General features: G+C 29.3%; 1 protein-coding gene and 2 non-coding genes across 4 annotated transcripts in view; 1 reads left to right on the top strand and 2 right to left on the bottom strand.

The window, feature by feature from the left end:
- Positions 1–3604: 3604 nt before the first annotated feature.
- The window catches only part of LOC124429951 (zinc finger SWIM domain-containing protein 8 homolog), a 41051-nt gene continuing 24901 nt past the window's right edge, over positions 3605–19754 (top strand). For both annotated transcript variants that reach the window (XM_046975858.1, XM_046975857.1), the window contains exon 1: positions 3605–3938. In XM_046975858.1, the coding sequence (XP_046831814.1) occupies positions 3605–3938 (334 nt within the window). The remainder of the gene's footprint in view (positions 3939–19754) is intronic.
- Positions 5768–5838, bottom strand: Trnag-gcc. Its single transcript has one exon. It is a non-coding gene; the product is annotated as a tRNA-Gly (tRNA).
- On the bottom strand, positions 11243–11313 carry Trnag-gcc. The gene has a single exon. It is a non-coding gene; the product is annotated as a tRNA-Gly (tRNA).

The following is a 19754-nucleotide window of genomic DNA, read 5'->3' as shown; positions in this document are numbered from 1 at the left end:
CGAATTGTTAGCTGTTCAAATAGGAACTCGAAACAATTTTTGAAAATAATTCTTTAAAACTATTATACAAAGATTTTTATTAGAACGATTATGAAGGGATTTGATTTTGAATAATTTTTACGAGAAATTTCCAACACGTTATCTGTTTTCCATTATAATTTCTATTTCTCTTACTGATATCGATTTTATAAACGTTAAGTTTATTTTTTTTTTCTCAACTTTATATCGTTTCTAGTATTCGTTTTCTTTTCCTTTTTCTTTTTTCTTTTTCTTTTTTTTTTTTTCTTCTTCAATCGATATCATGTGCATATTTTTTTTTTTTTCTTTTTTTTTTTTCCCCTTACGAAATCATTATAGAAAAATAATTTATTTACGCATCATTGTTTTTTTTAAAACAAACAGAAATAAATATTGTAAAACAACTAAATATTGTTCGCGCTAAATATTTTATGCACGCGACCACGGTACGCAAAACTCCATTACATTATTCATGATAAGAAGTTAATAAAACGAAGTTCATTAAGAAATTTTTTTCGTTTCAAATATTTCTACTATTTTGTATTATAATTGATTTAAAAAAAAAAAAAAAAGGACAAACAAAAATACATAATATGATATAATAAATATGAATTATAGAAAAATGAATTATTTGTAAATGTTTTTTTTTTTTCTTGTAAAAACGATCTTGTAAAAAAAATTATCCGATGTATACGATGAAATATACGATGATTAATCCGCAGGCTGAAATATGTACATTAATTATATCGATTATGAAAAAATCGTTTCTAGAAATGGTTTTTTTTTTTTTTTTTTTTTTTTTTTTTTCGTTGAAGAAGAAAAAACACGATAAGAGAGATTAGAAATCAAAATAGGAACCGTAATCGAAACGAATAATAGTCGGAAACTTTATTTATACGGAATAAAGATTCTTTAAAAATGCTTTAAAAAAACGAATTCGATGTTACGACAATTTTTAAGCCTCGCTTTCGATTCTATCGGCTAAATAATTTCGCAAATGTGTACTCATTAAAAACAATGGTATTTACCTTACTGTTGCTGTTGCTGCTACTGCTGTTATCTTTTCCCAGCCCCTTCGGTCCCTTGTTCACCCTTCACACCCCCCCCCCCACATCCCTTTACAGTTTACCAAAAAATGCACATTTCTTCATTTCTTTCTTAAACTTTTGTTAATACTAATACAGCAAATAAATAATACTCATCGGAGTGATATTTTCCTTTGGGATTTCTTTTGAACTTGTCGTGAAATTATTCGAAATAATTTCGAAGATTTTATGGGGTAGGGGGATGATTTTATCGTTAAAACGTATAGATAGACGATAAAAGGATGAGAGATCACATGGCTTATCTTCAACATTGATAACCATTTTCGTAATTACTTTCATCGTAGATGAGGAATAAGGAATAAGGTTTAAGGGATTAGGTGTGAGGTTTAAGGGTAAGAAGAGGAGTCTTCGACTTAAATCCCATTTAAACTTTGCATGTGATCGTACTTGGACATATTTTGCGTACATACGTACGTACGTACATACATACATAGATATAAACGTATATGCATGCACGGATAGATGCATGCATGCATGAATCTCCAATTCGATTGGATTTTAGTTTTAAAGAGAGCGCGTAATTTCTAAATTTAAATTTAATACGATAGAAATAACGAATAGATGATAATTTGAAATTTTTAAGATATATACTGAGAGGAGCTAAAACATTTTGGTATCTTTTTTTTCTCTCTCTCTCTCTTTCTCTTTTTTTCCATTGATAAAGTATATCATAGAAGAGAGAGAGAGAGAGAAAAAAAAGAAGAACTTCGAACAGTGTTTTTCAAACTGCAATTATCTTGCGTATTGTTATATGTGTATAAATTCGCGTTTGTATCGTTTAAGGATCTATTATAAATCTATTATAGATCTATTATATGTAATGTATAATATTTTTTCATTTTCTTATCGTAATATTATTATAATTCTCATTTTTGTTCAATTATAAATTAAAATTAAAAATGTACACTTCGATATCGACAGTTTGAAAGACTTTTTTTTTTATGAATCTAAATTATTTCGTTTTTAATTATTTTAACTCTAGTTGTGCACACCTGAAAATAATTTTCAAATTGTACACTTCGGGTGCGTTATCTACCACCTTGTACGAGTACTTTGAATAGCTCTCATTTATATGGAATAAATAATTTTGACTCTTGAGTGAATACTTGTTGACTGAAAGAAAAAAAAAAAAAAAAAATTTAACTATATATTCTTCGAAGCCTCCGAAGGAAATAATAATCAGGTAGGTTTGAGAAAAGCAATTCAGTCATTATAAAAAAAAAAAAAGAAATTCATTATGAATCATAATGAAATGCTCAAATTGTTTCAATTGAGCTCAAAGTTGGCCTGTGTTGCGTCCTACATTACCCCATAGGCACACAACTAGAGTTAAGATAAAGATAATAAACGTGTAAATGTATACGTTGAAATTGTTTGTGTCTTTTTGGAATAAACAGAGAACGAGAAAGAGAGTGGGCGAGAGAGAGAGAGAGAGAGAGAGAGAGAAAGAGAGGAGAGAAAGGAAGAGAGAGGCAAACAAAGAGGACAGGGAAGGGAACAAACGAACGAGGAAGGACGCGTCAAACTGCTTCATGTTAATAAGCGTTAAACGATACGTGAGGATTAAGAAGGAAGGCCCAGAGTTTCTTGGATTTTGGAGACTGAAGAAACGTGGAGGTGACTGAGAGAAGGAGGAGGAGGGTCGCCGGTGGCGAAGGAAGAAGTTGTTAGAGTCTGGCAGAGAAGGTGGACGAAGACGAGGAAGAGGAAGAGGAGGAGGTGGAGGCGGAGGCGGAGGAGGTGGAGGCGGAGGTGGCGGAGGTGGTGGTGGCGGTGGTGGTCGTGGTGGTGGTGGTGTTCGAGGGAGAAAAAAAGGAAAAAGAAGAAGAGAAAAAAAAAGAAGAAGAAGAAGAAAACGAACGGAAGGGTGACGAGACAGACAGGACAGTGGAAGTGGTTGTGGTTGTGGTTTTGGAGGTGGTTGTTGTTGTTGTGGCGTTGGTGCACTTTGGTGTTGTTGTCGTTGTTGTCATCCGCGGTCTTAGTGATAGTGGTGTTGGTGATCGTAATAAGGTATCGTATCGGAAGCGCGCTCGTAGTGTCGCGTCTGCCGATTCGTACCAGAATTAAAACTGGCGGGCAATCTGGCTCGATCTCCGGTGCCGGTGGGTGCTGGCGGAGGTGGTGGTGGTAGCGGCGGAGGAGGCGGAGGAGGTGGAGGAGGAGGAGGAAACGGAGCTTCTGGAAGTGGTTCCGGTCCCTTCGCTGGACGTGGTACCGGTGGTACTGCTGCTGCTGCTGCTGCTGCTACTGCTGCTGCTGCTGCTGCTGCTATTGCTGGTGGTAGTGGTGGTACCGGTGCTGGTTCTGGTGCTGGTGGTGCTGGTGGTGCTGGTGGTACCGGAATTGGAGATGTCATTGGATGTCCTGGAGGATCAACGACAGGTAACAGCAACAACAACGGAAATGGAAATCAAACAAACGCGAATCATGCGAGTGGAGGTAATGCGAACGGTAACGCGAATGGCGGTACTACTACCATGGCAAATGGATCATCAACCGGAAATAATCCTACATCCCAATCAAACGGAAATCCTAATGGCGGCGGTGGTAGTGGTGGTGGTGTTGGTAGTGGTGGTGGCACCGCCTCGTCCGCGGGAAATCCCAATGTACAACCTGCGGTCGATCAACCCGCCCAAGGTGGACAAATTTTGGATTGGGAAGACGTCGATCGTTTCTCGTTCGAGGATTCCGATCATTTCGAAGAGGATTCGCTTTGTAGTTGGAGCAGCGAACCCGAATCACTTTGTAACAATTGGCGAGGATGGCGTCGACCAACTGCAGGATTTGGTACCGCAAAAAGGCCGACGGATGGTAAGTTTTTCCTTTTTTCTTTCTTCCTTTTTCTTTTTTTTTTGAAACATGTACTCGCCAATTTATATATATAATATCGTATGCACGTATCGTGTATAAAAAAAGAAATGTATACGATATATTGTATTATTTTACAAGACTGGTAACAATGTCTTCTTCGTTTTTTTTTTTTTTTTTTTTTTTTTTTTTTTTTTTGCTAAAGTCCTTCATTTTCAAACGTTTATTCGTTCAAACGAAAGCAACGTTTGATCGAGAACGACACTTCTTAATGTTCCATTCGTTAATCATAATTGTGCACAGTTGAAAATAATTTTCTAGTTGCGTACTTCAGATGAGTTATCATCTCTCCCCCCTCCCCCGTTCTCGAGGTACTTTAAACAGCTGCCATTTATACGGAATGAATAATTTTGACTAAAAAAAAAAAAAAAAAAAATACTGTATATTCTTTGAAAACGTATATTCAATTCTGTTATTATAAAAAAAAAAAATTCATAAATCATAATGCAATACGCAAATTGTTTTAAATTAAGTTCAAAGTTGTTCTGGGATGTCCTATACTCCATAGGCACATCAATTAGGATTAATTATATGATCATGTTCGATCGAGGTATAAGAAAGAAATAAAATTAAACGGAGAGAATCGATGAAAGCATTTGATCGAAGCTCCGATAATAAATTAGACGTACGATGGTGGTCGCTGAGGGAGAATTCTATGGGGTTGAGGTTGAGAGCTTGTGAGTCGATGCTGCGCCCAGGATTCGTTCGTTCGTTCGTTCGTTCTTCTATAATCTGAACGTGCACATTTGTACACATATTCACGATATCGCGATATTTAGATTAAATTCTATGTGTTACCTCGAAAATTTACAGAAATCTCTCTCTATAGATTTCGACTAAGATATTTTCTATTTCATCGGGACTTCGTCGAGCAGTTTTTTTTTTTTTTTTTTTGTCGTTTTGCTCGTTCATGCCAGAACTAAATATGTCTTAGCTAATGAGAAGCTTCCGAAAGTGGTTTCTACAACGAGAACGCCTTATTACGTAAACTGCGGTTGTAACCCCTTCAATATTGAGTCGTAAATTTAATTAACTCGGGATGATCGTTAACACCAAGCGTTAACATTGTTCGCGAATCTCATGTATTATCGTCGCAATATCGATTCATGTTCATTTTACAATACTATTTACTAGTATTACTATTAATAGTAACAGTAGTAGTAGTAGTAGTAATAGTAGTAGTAGTAGTAGTAGTACTGTGGTAATAGCAGTAGTGATAGTAATACTGAAACGTATCTTGTTAAAAAAAAAAAAAAAATACGCTTTCCCTTATAATTATAATTTCGAAGAAAAATGTCGTGGCTTGAATAATTATCTGTTTTTTTCTTTTTTTTTTTTTTTTTTTTTTTAATCACTGTTTATATTTTCTATTAAAATTTTGACTATTTTTATAGTAATTATTTACTAAACATCATGTTGTTATTATTGATATAAATTGTTATTAGTTTCGATGAAAAAAAGAAGAAAAAAAAAAAAAAAGAATCATTCTGCACTTTTTCTTATTATTATAACTTTCTAAGAAAAATTATGCTTGAATTATTTTTGAAAATTTTAAGAACCATAGATTTCTTTTTCTACAGAGCTTAATTTTTTTTTCTCTTTTTTTTTTTTTTTTTTCTTTATATTATTATTATTAACGCTGTATTTTCTATGAAAACTATTATTATTTTTGTTCTAATTATTTTGCAAATGCTAATGGTATGTTGTAGAAATTATTATCGGTAATACAAATTATAATTAGTTTTATATAAAAAAAAATAAAAAATAAATCCTGCATCGGCCGGGAATCGAACCCGGGCCGCCCGCGTGGCAGGCGAGCATTCTACCACTGAACCACCGATGCTACAAGAAATATATTTTAGAAAGTGGTAGATATGGAAGGATTCATATTATTTTCAATGAATAAAATAATATATTTTCGAAATATTTCATTTTATTAACAAACAAATATTTCTATATATCACTGAAATATTATTTGGATGTTATTATTTCAAATTATTTATCATAAAGGGATCAATTCATTCAATGAACGATCATTCATCTATATAAAGCACGTCCATGGTTAAACGTTTCTTTTTTCCTTTTATTCTTTTCAAGTCGTTCATTAAATTCCAAAAATACAATGATGTCATAATTTAATAGTTGAATCAAAATAAATGGAGTATGGAAATTACGTTCAAAAAAATTTGTTCTTTTTATTTTTTGCTCTTTTTTTTTTTTTTTTTTATAAATGTCGCTGAAACACTATAAATGTCACGCGGTCATACAGTATCAGAACGTACAATTGAGAATTGTTTTTATTCTACAAATACTTGTTCGTTCGTTTTAACAAACTAAAAAGCTGCTAAACACTTCGACGTCCTAAAGATCTATATAGAAAAAAAAAAGAAAAAAAAATGGTGTAACGATGAAAAGAAGGTGGGGGGGGGGGAAAGCAAAAAGAAAGTTCAAACGCGTTAAAGAATGCGCAACGGATTGACGTTTTGGGGAAGTTTATAATTCATTCGTTGATTGACTATAAAATAGGACGAAGCACGTCGGAAACAGGATGGTAAACGTTGATGTATCTTTTAGACGCGCACGTCGATCTGTCAATAATAATGGAAATTAATTTCTAATTGGCTTATTGACGTAATCGATCTTGTTAATCTATGTGACATTGGCAGCACTGAGAGTTTGGTTGATCATCTTATCGAGCCAGTGATATAACTGCTTATACTAATTAATTATAAATTATACCTTGTTGAATTCCTTGTTAATAGCTCCATATATATATATATATATATAAAGAAAAATATATATAACTAACGTTTATGATTTTATATGTCAAATATATTGTGACAGTACGAAATAAATTATCCGATTCTCGGTTTAACAGATAGTTTAACGATTTTCAATTTTTATTATGAATTAATTTTGCATTTTTTTTTTTTTTTTTTTTTTTTTTTTTTTTTTTTTTTTTCTAAAACATATACATCCTCTTACGTATGCTACGTATGAATAATTATTTTATTATTTTATAGTTCAAAAAAAAAAGAAAAGAAACAAAAACAATCACAAAAAATCCAATATATTAGAAACAGTATGTAAACTTCCAAAAGTTGATTACGATAGATATTTATCGTGTAACCTCAAAAAAAAAAAAAAAAAAAAAAAAAAAAGAAACAGATAAAACAAATGAATAATACAAAAAAATCTCTGGCATTTTTCACATCTATATGTGAGGGAGAAAAAAAAAAGATGTCTGGCACACTCGAAGGACGAAATTTTCGATAACATTAACCGAACTTTCATGTATTTTATTTTCTAATCTTATATTCGACACGTGTGATCATGAAACTTTCGTAATATATATGTGTGTGTATATATATATATATATAGGATGTCCAAAAAAATGAGATCAAACTTATGTTACGTATTACTGAGGCCAAATAAAAAATTCATATAAACTTATGAAAATAAAGTATATATCTTTTCAATAAAGCATTTTCGGATATAAATTTATATGAACTGTTTTTATCTATTTGACCTCATTACATATTTGACCTCATATGTAGTATAAGTTTGCCCCCATATATATATGTATATATAAATATTTTCCCCTCACTCTCTCTCTCTCTCTCTCTCTCTCTCTCTCTCTCTCTCTCTCCCCCACTCCCACTCTCTCTTTATTGTTCCTAACAAAGGAGATATTCAACCGGTTCTTAATTTATATGATCAACCTGTGGAATCTTTACAGATCCCAGTTCTATTATAACGTATAGGATAGATAGTTATTGGGATGAGTCAAAGAACGATGGCGAAAGTAAATTGAGTAAAAGCCTCTGTCCCTTCAAATGAAGGTTAGTGAACCCTTTTCTCTCTTGGTAATTGCGCCACAGGGTAAGATAATGGGTGGTTAGGCAGGTAGGTTGTTAGATATCGCTATCTTTGACCCATGTACTTCTCAGAAAATGCACATAAGCGTTCTCGTGCCAAGGACGAATATGCATACACGTGTTCTACTACTATTGTGTAGGTGTTAGGTTTTAAATCTTATCTTGGTAACTTCGTTCAAATGGAATAGAAAAATAATACTTCTTTTTTCTTTTTTCTTTTTCTTTTTCTTTTTTCTTTTTTTCTCCTTTTTTTTTTAGCCCGTTCCTTGTCGCTTTTTTCTTTTTATATCTTTTCTGAATTGAACAATGAGTAAGATATGGATAATTAATTTAATTATAAAAGATTAAAATTAAAAGACTAATAGATTAATTTATTAGTCGATAAATTTTCATTGCCCAATAGACGTTTTGTTGTTTTTAAAATATTAGATATATATATATATATATATATATATATATATATATATATATATTCGTTGAGTATGTTTAATAGATACAATGATTGTAAAAATGGTAAAAAATTTTATTCCTTCAGTTGGCATTTGTATAAATTTGTTGTATCTTGAAAGCTGTAGAGCATAATTATTTATTTGTACAAAAATTGTTTATTTTTGCAATAAACGTACTAAACATATTTATGTTATAATGAACTAGAATAGATCTAATTTTTTAAATGACAAAATGTATGTATTTTGGATATAATTTCTGCATGAAGTGTCCACAAGAATATCACGAAAACTAGAGTTGATTTGACGAAATCAATGCTATTTTTGAAATCAGCGCTTTAAATATAACTTAGAATAAGTTCAACTTCCAAAGCATCAGATAAAAATGCGTTTCTTTTTTTATTTATTTATTTTTTTTTTGTTGCTACGTAATCGATATTTTAATTAAAAAATAATTAAAAAACGTTTTTTTATCTAGGATATATATATATATATATATATATATATATATATATATATATAAATTCATACATTAATTATATGAACCTAATAACCATTAGGTATATATTGATAAATATATAAATAAAATAATAATAATAATAATAATAATATATAAATATATCCCAGATAAAAACAAAACGTTTTTTTAATTAAAACATCAATTGTGCAACGCAATAAAAAAAAAAAAATATATTTGATAGCTATTAATAAAAATTTTTCTTTCTGTTTTTTTTTTTCTTTTTTTGTTCTATAAATTTTCTTAAGGATGTTATTGATTGTAATCTGTTTAAAAAAAAAAAAAAAGAAAAAAAAACTGGAAGTTAGTATGCATTCGAATGATTTTACCAAGATAATTAAAGTTAGGCTATGAAGTAGAATCTGATGGAAAACTTTGGTTTTTAACATTTGGTTATTAACATGATAGAAGTAGAAGTAAGAGTTAAATAAAAGAACGTGCTTTGAAATCGTTTCTTTTAACTCTCTTCTTATCCCCTTCTTATCCCACGATTTCTTCGACCTGCCGTTATCACTTTCTATCTTTGTCAGGAACTTTTACTTCCGCTCGTACATATACATATTAATAACTCTCAAGAATTCTAATGCAATATGTGTTCTCATTTAAAACAGAATGACGATCGTTTTTTTTTTTATTTTTTTTTTTTTTTATTTTTTATCAGAAAACTAACAAAAATTTTTCTTTCTAATTATTTATTATTTTAATAGTAATACAAAAGTTGTTAAGTTTAGTAAACAATTTCTTTTTTCATATATAATTGTTTTCATATCTATATATACATATATATATATATATAAGAAAATAATAAATTTGTATACTGTTATTTTACATTTAATTGATATAATTTATATCGATATTAATAATTTTCTTTTTTTTTTCCAATTTTGATAAGGTCTTTAGAATTTTTTTTTCTTTTCTTTTCTTTTTAATAAAAATAATTTATTCTTGAAATTAGATATATGAATATAATATATAATTCTTTAAAAGAATACATTAGTATAATTATTGATTAATATTATAACTGATAATAATAATCTTCATTATGGCAACAATTTCTTTTTCAATTTTGATAAAATCTCTTATGGAATTCATTTTCTCTAAGAAAAATAAATTCCTTCTTAAGGATTAGTTTTTATCTCGCTTTAATATATCCCATTTTAAAGGAAACTTTATGTTACGTTAATTAGCAGACCGTTCAAAAAAAAAAAAAGAAAATAAATAAATGAATAAATAAATAAAAATAAACAAAAAATACGTATTATAAATACGATCAAGATCGTCGGGAAACGATCGAGATTTAGATCTTTCTTTATTCGCTATATAAAACTACAAAAAAAAAAAAAAAAAAAAAAAGAAAAAAAAAGGAAAAAAAATTCGGCACTCGTTTTAACAACTAACCTTGGTCATTCTTACGGCATCAGAGAAATCGGTTATTGCATGTTAAGTGTTAAGTTTCCGCACGTGAGTCATAAATTGCCAGGTAAGTATATCTCTGCGTCATACCATTTTCGGAGGAATGGATACGGGCATCAAAAAGAAATAAGACGACGAGCTTATAATATCATATGCGAGTTGAAAAACAGCGTTGCGAAGTTGGCAAAGTCGTTACGGTCTAACATATATGTCGCTTGGTTTTAATTACCAACGTCATGAACGCTTTCTATGTGTTTCGTGAAAAGCCAGAGTATATGCGAGCTGGCCTCGCGCACCAGGCAACGTTATCACACTGTTAATAAGTCTGTAAATTCTTCTCTCAACATGCAATTTCACCATAAGAACGGAATCTTTATTTTTCTTCTCTCTCTCTCTCTCTCCCTCTCTCTCTCTTTTTTTTTCCAAGAAAATTCAAGATCGTTAAAAGTACCACGAAATAAAAGTTAACAAATGAAGTTAATTTATTCGTCGTTAACTTTTCTTCTTCTTCTTCTTCTTCTTCTTCTTTTTTTCTTTTTGTTTATTTATTTTTATTTTAAGTAACACATTTTCTACAATTTAACACAATTTCAGTAAACGAAACGAGTTTGTTCCTTTGATAGTATATATAAAAAAAAAAAAAAAAAAAAAAGAAAAAAATTATAACAGATGGTAAGGGAAAACATAATGGGGAAAGTGGTGTAACATATGGTTTTGTGAATGGTGCTAACTATATAGCGTATGATTTTCTACCACGTTTGATATTATTATTATTATTATTATTATTATTATTATTATTGTTATTATTATCATTATTATTATTATTATTATTATTATTATTATTATTATTATTATTATTATTATTATTATTATTATTATATTTTTAGAATGAGTGTACTTATTTTAATAATTATTATCGTATGGTATTTTTTCAAACGGAAGAAATAAAAAAAAAAAAAAAAAAGAAAAAAGAAAGTAAAAAGATAATTTTTCTGCATCGGCCGGGAATCGAACCCGGGCCGCCCGCGTGGCAGGCGAGCATTCTACCACTGAACCACCGATGCTGATGTTGAATAGTGATCTAAATAATTGTTATTAGATTGGAAAAAATAATTTATATCACATATACATATATATATATATATATATATATATATATATATATATATATATACATTTATGATTTAAATAATTTATTAAATTAATATCGAAAGAAGGTCGTTGATCTTACATTTCTTATATTTCTTATATTATTCGTTATCTTCCGTTATTTTCCAGTCGAAGGTTATAATAAAATGGCGTTATTTAATTTGATAAGTAATTTCATATGGAATGTATGAAAAATAGTAAAATAATCTGCGGACAAACAGCTAAGCCCGAAGAGGTTTAGCTGGCCATTTTTCTCCTCTTCCTCAGTTTCTTTCTCTTTGTTGCATCGGAACCACAAAAGTGCAACGTCCGACCTTGAACCATAGTCATCGCGCGAAGCTAACGCTCGATTCCTTATCTCTTTTTCCTCTACGCCTTGAAACACGATCGTGCCGGTAGCTTGTTTGCCAATCGATGAATCCAAAGGATTAGAATTATCATATATTTTAAACAAAGTTACTTTTTCGTCCGACTCATTGATTCGTTGTTCTTTTTTTTTTCTTTTCTTTCATTCTTTATATTTTTTTTTTTTTTCTTTTTCCATGCACTAAACGAATTAAGCGAATTCTTGGAGATGATGACGAGGTGAATCATGAAAGAAAAAAAGAATGACGGTGCGTTACATGTTTAATGATGACTCGAATGTTCCGTTCATCCGTACCGATGACAAATCACTTTGGCTTCGTCTTAACTTGCATCCTGTCGGCCATATTTTTTTATTTTACAGAAATACGTCACCTTGTATATCTTTAGTAAAAACAATTAGGAATATTACTGTGATTCTTTACATTAAAATGTAATTGCATTTTATTCTCTATCTATAAAATGTTGCTTTTTTTCTTTTTTCTTTTCTTTTTTTTATCTTTTTTTTCTTGTCTATTCTTTTCCTCGAAGGTTAAGTCTGTATGCGCGTTAGTAAGTACATAACCTATACGTAACATAACGGATGTAGACCGTTATTATCTTCTGTTTCTATGTACTTACTTACGTAGGACAATCGTATTGACGTAAGATAAAAATATTTCAAATAAAGTGCGATTATTATCAATATTTTTAGATTATTAATCGATACGGTTAGTTCATTTTTTTCTTTCTTCTCTTCCTTTTTTTTTTTTTAATATTTCAAGGTCAACTTAATTTTCTATTCTCATTTTTAAAGTAATGGATTAAAATATCTGATTGATAAAAGAAATAAAAAAAAAAAAAAATTCAGAGTATCCATAAGAAAAATCAAAGATAGAGTCGTCGAACTAAAAAAAAAAGAAAAAAAAGATATAGGGTGTCCATAAAAAAAAAAAAAACAAAAAATTAACAGTTTAAAATTAAAAATTTTTTTAATACGTACATGCAAATATATATATATATATATATGGATTTTCTTTTCTACTTCTTATAACAACAAAAGTAGTATAACATTCAATTAAGCTTTAATTTATAAACGTGTATATATAAATTGAATGTATGTGTAAGTTAAATGTATGTATATATGTATGTATGCATTGTATGGATTTAATATATATGTATATACGTATGTATAATCAGGTTAAAGTGAAATTTATGAATAGCAAGTGAATGTATATAAATCATCGATTTACAGATTTTCTTTTCTTTTCTTTTTTTTTTTTTTCATTTTTTTTTCTTTTTTTTTCTTTTTCCTTTTTATTACGATGGAAAATCCGTCCTTTTTTTCAAGCTCTCGCACGAACAAAGGATCCCCAAAGGCATCGAAGCGTGAGCGACACTCACGCGCCCGCGCGCGCATGCAACACACACACACACACATATATACAAATACAAAATGCGCACGCATACACACGCATGTGGAGAGATACAGAGAGAAATGTCGGTCCATAATCCGTAGCAGATAACTCCGGACGGAGACGAATCTTCAGAAAAGTGGCGGTGGGGTGGGGGGAGGGTAGTAGGGAGGGGTAGGGCAGGTAGCAGTCGAGTCCGATATCCGGTTTGCCATGGAGCGAGTAAAGTCAATGCACCTGGCCCCTCTCGCTATTCGAACCGATCCTCAAGTCTTTCTTTTCTCTCTCTCTCTCTCTCTCTCTCTCTCTCTATCCCTCTTTCTTTTTCCCTTTTCTTTTTCTTTCTCTCTTTCTCTTTCTCCCTTTTTCCTTTTTCCTTTTTTCCCCTTACGCAAACCGTTCCGCAGCCGGCGGCCGCTTTTCTCCCTCTTTTTTACTTTGGCATTGAATACGAAAAAAAAACTGACTTTTGTGCCGGTGACACTTGTTGTTAGAAAATCGTTTCTTTCTGTTCTTTTTTTTTTTTCTTTTTCTTTTTTTTTTTCTTTTTCTTTTTTTTTCCTTCTTTCATTTAAACCTTTACGAAATGTCCAACATCGAATTTCTTTTTTTAATCTTTCTAAGGTAACTCATCTATTTTTTCTTATTTCTCTCTCTCTCTCTCTCTCTCTCTCTCTCTCTCTCTCTCTGTCTCTTTGTCTCTTTGTCTCTGTCTCTATGTATCTATATATCTATTTTTATCTCTCTCTTAAGTTAAGGAATATATTAGAATTATACTTTACGTGTATAATTATTAAGATATCATATGTAATTTATATTTGGGAAGCATTAACTTTTGAAATATGAGATAGAGAGAATGAATTTTTTGGTAGAAAAAAAAAAAAAAAAAGAAAAAAAGAAAAGAAAGAAAGAAAGAAAGAAAAAACTATATTTGATAAATGTATGAGTATACGTTAGTGCTTTATATTTAAAGAGTTACTTTATAAACAATTAATTAATTCTTCGATCTATTAAATATTTCGAAATACGATTTGAAAATTTTGCATAACCAACACACCTAAGTACGTGGGACACACATGTATATATAGACATATAAATATTTAGATCTTTTTTATCTCTCTTTTTCCCTGTGTATGTATGTATCTGTGTGTGTATTCGTGTGCATGTTTTACGACACTAACATTCTTTACCTTTTTCTACGGAAGGAAGAATGAGTCACGTTGAAGGATGATCACGAGCGTATTCTCGAATCCTCTTCCTGAACATCGTTGCAGCATCGATCCGCGGTCCCTGAAAGGAAATGGCCGTGAACCTTATAAAGAGACATGGTCGAATCCTTCGATATGCTATGTCTTCGTCCTCCTTTTATTAACAATGGCTATGATTTATTTATTCGTTATAAATCAAAACAATTTTTTAATGTTACTTTTACTTTATCAGTCGAAAGAAAAGAGATAGAAAAATAAAGGATGAAAGAAAAGATACAAAAAATAATCGTTTGTATCCCAACTAAATATATATCTTATTTATTGTATATACAATATATATATATATACACATATATATAATATCCTCTGTGTGTGTCCTCTCTCTCTCTTTCTCTCTGCCCCTCTCTCTGTGTGCGTTATGTACATTTAGGATGTCCCACACAACTGTGAACAAGCTGTGTCTTCTAAAATATTGTAAATAGATGAAAATGTTTTATTTTTCTCTCTTTTTTTTCTCTGATACATTACGATTTAAATATCGTCATTCGAATTAATATCACGTTTGACGTAATCATCCACTCGCCGATTCAATCGCAATTTATTATTGAACCCTTGATATTCACCATTTTTTATTTTGCATTAGTATTGATCATTGGTATTGTATGACAATACTCTCACTTCTCTATTGTTAAATAGAAAATTGTTATCATCGACTGAATCTTTCACTATTTTTTTCTCTCTATCGATTCTTTTTTTTTTTTTTTTTTTTTTTTTGAACTATTTTAACCAATATTCTCATCATTTCTCATCATCTTTCGTTGACTACTATCATGACCAATCCATTTCTTAATGCTATAATTTGATCTATATATAGAAAAAAAGATTAAGCTATTAAATCATAAAATAATAAATTTTTAATCAAGTTTTTATTTATATCTTCATAATTTGTAAATTTGATTTTATACATTGATATATATATATATATATATATATATATATATATATATAATTTTTTTTTTTAGTATTATTTTCTCGTTTCTTTTTTTCCCCAAAAACTGGCATCTTATTGTTATACCATTTCTTTATAATGAGAAGAGTTTGTTTATGATAAAAGAGTTTATTCTTCAAATGACCGATAATGAATATTATCGTTTTCTTTTTTTACTTGTTCCATTAGTTCAATTAACAAGAAAATATATTATTATTATTGTATAATATATAGTATTATTATTAAATAATATATATTATATTTAATAATCATTATTATTATATTTATTATTATTATTATTATTATTATTATTATTATTATTATTATTATTATTATTATTATTATTATTATTATTATTATTATTATTATTATTATTATTATTATTATTATTATTATTATTATTATATGTTCGTGTAATAATAATCGTCTCTTCTTTTTTTCATTGCGTTTATATAATCATTTGTTAGAGTAATATAATATAGTTTCGTGATATTCATACATACGTACCTATAATGATACCATATCTAGAATTTTTGATAATATTAACGTTTCTTTTCCTTATTTGTTCTGTAATATTCGACAGTAAAATGGGAAAAATTTTTAAGCGCTGCAGAAGAAAATGTGAAATGAAAAAAGAAAAGAAATGAAAAATGTTAGCGTCTGATAATCGTATGAATTTTATTCTAATAGTGATGTTGAACATTGATCTTCATTGAAGTTAAAAAAAAAAAAGGGAAATATCTATAACGAAAAGAAAAAAAGCTTCGTGAAAATTTAAAAACATTTTCAAAAAAATTTGTTGAAAGACTGTTCCATGAAAAAAAAAAAAAAAAAAAAAAAAAAGGAACATCTTTCAAATTATTCGAGAAAAAATGCTTCTTCGTTAACCTATGTATTAATATAAATATAAATAGTTTTACTATTATTTTACTCGTAACAGACAGGACATTCATCTATCTTTTAATACTTTGAAATATTTTCGTTGAAAAGAACGATTTTTTTCCATGAAAGTTGAAAAAAGGAAAAAGAGAAAAGAAAAAATGTGAAATGCCGTTATTTTTTATAAAAATAAAATTTTCGAAAAATCCAACAGATATATTTAAATGAATAAGAGGACACATTTAATGAACAGTTAGCACATGTATTTTATTCTTTTAATTTAATAACAAATTATTATTCATTTATTTATATATATATATTTTTATTTATTTATTTATTTATTTATTTATTTATTTATTTATTCATTTTAACTGATACTGTAAAAATTATCATAAGGTCGTGAAATAATCATTTTCTTTTTTTCATTCGTTTAGAACAATGTCCGATATTCATTCATTCCATTAAAAATATTTTTCCCCAATTCCAATATCATTTTTGAATCGGAAATATGAGAAAGGAACTCTCCTTCTTCGTTTATCAATGTCTGTGATCTCTCATAAAATTCTAATCGAATCATCGATAATATGAACAATGCGAAACGATCATTTATATCGTCAGAATTCGAGAAACACGACGATATGAACTTAAATGGCGAATACCGAAGTTCGGTGGTGAGTTGAGGTTCGATGAAAAGAGGTGAGGTTAGGTGAAGTGAAGGTGGTTAGGGGAAAGTAGTGGAGGTGGTGATGTGGAGATGATGGTGGAGGTGGGATAGTGAAGGTGGTGGAAGTAGTGGAAGAGGTGGAAATGGTGGTGAAGAGAAAGGAGAAGGAAGCCGTGAGAATTGACGCAACTGTGCATCGCGTTCCAGACTTTTCGCGTTCGTGCACAAAGGGGAATCACTTATTCATAGAAAGCCAGCGGACGTAGCTACGCGCAGGAAAATTGTTGTTCGTTCTTGTCAGTAAAACGGCCAACTTGGTAGAAAGAGAAAGAGAGAGAATACTCCCGCCTTTAGCCTCTCCACTCTCCTCACCTTTCAGTCACCCCCTCTCTCCCTCCCCCACTTGCGCCCTCTCTTCCGTTGCGAACAAAACAACGCGAAACTCCACCGTAATTGCGTGTGGTAGGAGGGTACACTACAGTGTGGTGTTTTCTTTTTCTCTCTTTTTTCTTTTTCCTCTTTTTTTCTTTTTCTTTTCCCTTTTTTTTTCTTTTCTTTTCTTTTCTTTTTTTTTTTTGTTCGACAAATAATTAATAAACAAACTTTTTAAAGAGTACTTTAACAATCGATCGAGGTTCTACTTTTTCTTTATACATTATAGAGCCATAAGAGACGGCTATCTTGAAGGGAAGAAATAAGAAAAATGTTTTTTTCGAAGTAAAATAAAATCGAAGTAATTTTGTGAATTTTCATTTTGACGATGTAATAATGGCACCGAGACAATGTACATATATTTAATTATTTGTAATTAATTTATAGACGTTAAAGTACCCTTAATAAAAATCGATCGTTTATTGCGACGGATTGGTTTTTTTTTTCTTTTTTTTTTTTAAGGATATATTACAGAATTAATTATAATATAACTTTATAAGTAATGATAAATATATTAATAATGACGTATATTAATTTACGAAGGTTATAGTAATTTTTTATTCTATATTATAGTATACTATATTATAATATATTATATAGTATATTAATATTACTCTATATTATAATTATAACAAGTAATAGTATAATTATCTATGGTATAATAATGTAGTCTATTAGTGTATAGTATAGAAAATTATTATAAATCTCGTAGAGTAAAATTACAATTTTCTCCATGGTATTATTATACATGTAATATAACGATACTGCACTTTCGTATTATATGATTTCTTTATAGATATAAAACAAAAAATAGAAAAAAAAAAAAAAAATAGAAAACAAATCGATTACAAAGGATTACAAATTTTACATTTGCTCGTTATATTTATTAACGTGTATTTAATTAATAGTATCGGACAAGAATCTCTCATCGGATTTCCATCGAGTAATATTTTCATTACGTTTGAAGGTAAATTGCTTCAGATAGGTCACGCTTTTTTAATCAAAAACATATCTCTCTTCGGGGCTCTAATTGGATCTATTTTATTTCCCTTTTCCTTCCTTTTTCTTTCTTTTTCTATTGTTTTTGTTGTTGTTGTTATTATTCATCATCATCATCGTCGTCATCATTATTATTATTAATATTAATATTATTATTATTATTATTATTATTATTAATATAATAATATAAATGAAATATCTAGATATAATAATAATAATAATATATTATTATTATTATTATTATTATTATTATTATTATTATCATTTTTATTATTATTATCATTATTATTATTTTCTTCGCTGAGCATTGTGGCTCAGCGAACTCTTATCCCCATTATCGTGGTATACTCTCTCCTCTGGCTCCTTCATTCTCATTGAACTTAGCCTGGTTGGATGAGTTATCGATAAATAGATTAAGTTTGATGGAAGACGAAGGAAACGAGGAGAATCTCATTTGGATCGGGGCTCGTCGAAGGGTGCCAAATGTCATTCTAGATTTCCTTTTTCCCTCGTACTCTCACCAATTTTCCTCTCTTTGTGTGTGTGTGTGTGTTGCGTGTTTGCGTGTTTGTCGTTCGATCGCATGCGTTTGTATTTCCCTATTCTAATTTTCAAATAAAACAAGATCATAAATAGTACTAATTAGAACTTGTAAAATTATTATCACGTACACGAAGAAAGTTTACTCATGCGAATATTATTTTACACATAATGATATTATGGTTTGTAAATTAATTTTATTATTGTACCCGATATTTTTTAATACGTCACAATCAAGGTTACAATTATTGTTTTGTTTCGTTTTGTGTTTTTTTTCCCTTTTTCTTTTTCTTTTTTCCTTCGATTACATAGATCTCATTTGTCTGAGTATTAAGTAACTTAAAAAAAAAAAAAAAAAAAAAAAAAAAAGTTTGGGTGATCTTTTGTTTTCTTTTTCTTTTTTCTTCTTTTTACGACTACAAATGAATTTTGAAAAAGGAAAGGAAAAAAAAAAAAAGAAGAAATTTTTTCAAAACTATAATTATTTCAGAATAATTAATTTTGGATTATCAAAAATCAATATAGAAGAATTAATTTGTCGTTCCATGTTCGATGTACCATCGTTCCATTTCTTTTTAAAAAATATTTTTCTTCGAGAAAGGAAAAAAATGTTCTTTTTTTTTCTATTATATATATACGTAATCAGAATTGATTATTCAAATTTGTATTAACTCGTAATATAATTTTCTCTTTTAATTTCCAATTTTTCTCATTAACTCGTAATCAGACTTAATTTCTTTTTTATCAAAATATTTTCAAAAATGATAAAAATCTTGTATATGAATGTAAGAATTATTTTGATAATGGGGCAAGTCAAAATGGCGTTTCCTTATGGATGTCAATGAAAACGGTATTTGCCATTAAACGTAAGTCCGTTACCGAGGGCTTT

This window comes from Vespa crabro, chromosome 17 (assembly GCF_910589235.1).
Source record: "Vespa crabro chromosome 17, iyVesCrab1.2, whole genome shotgun sequence".
Lineage (NCBI taxonomy): Eukaryota > Metazoa > Arthropoda > Insecta > Hymenoptera > Vespidae > Vespa > Vespa crabro.
The sequence above is the reverse complement of the archived record's forward strand: the minus strand, read 5'-3'. Positions and strand labels throughout refer to the sequence as shown.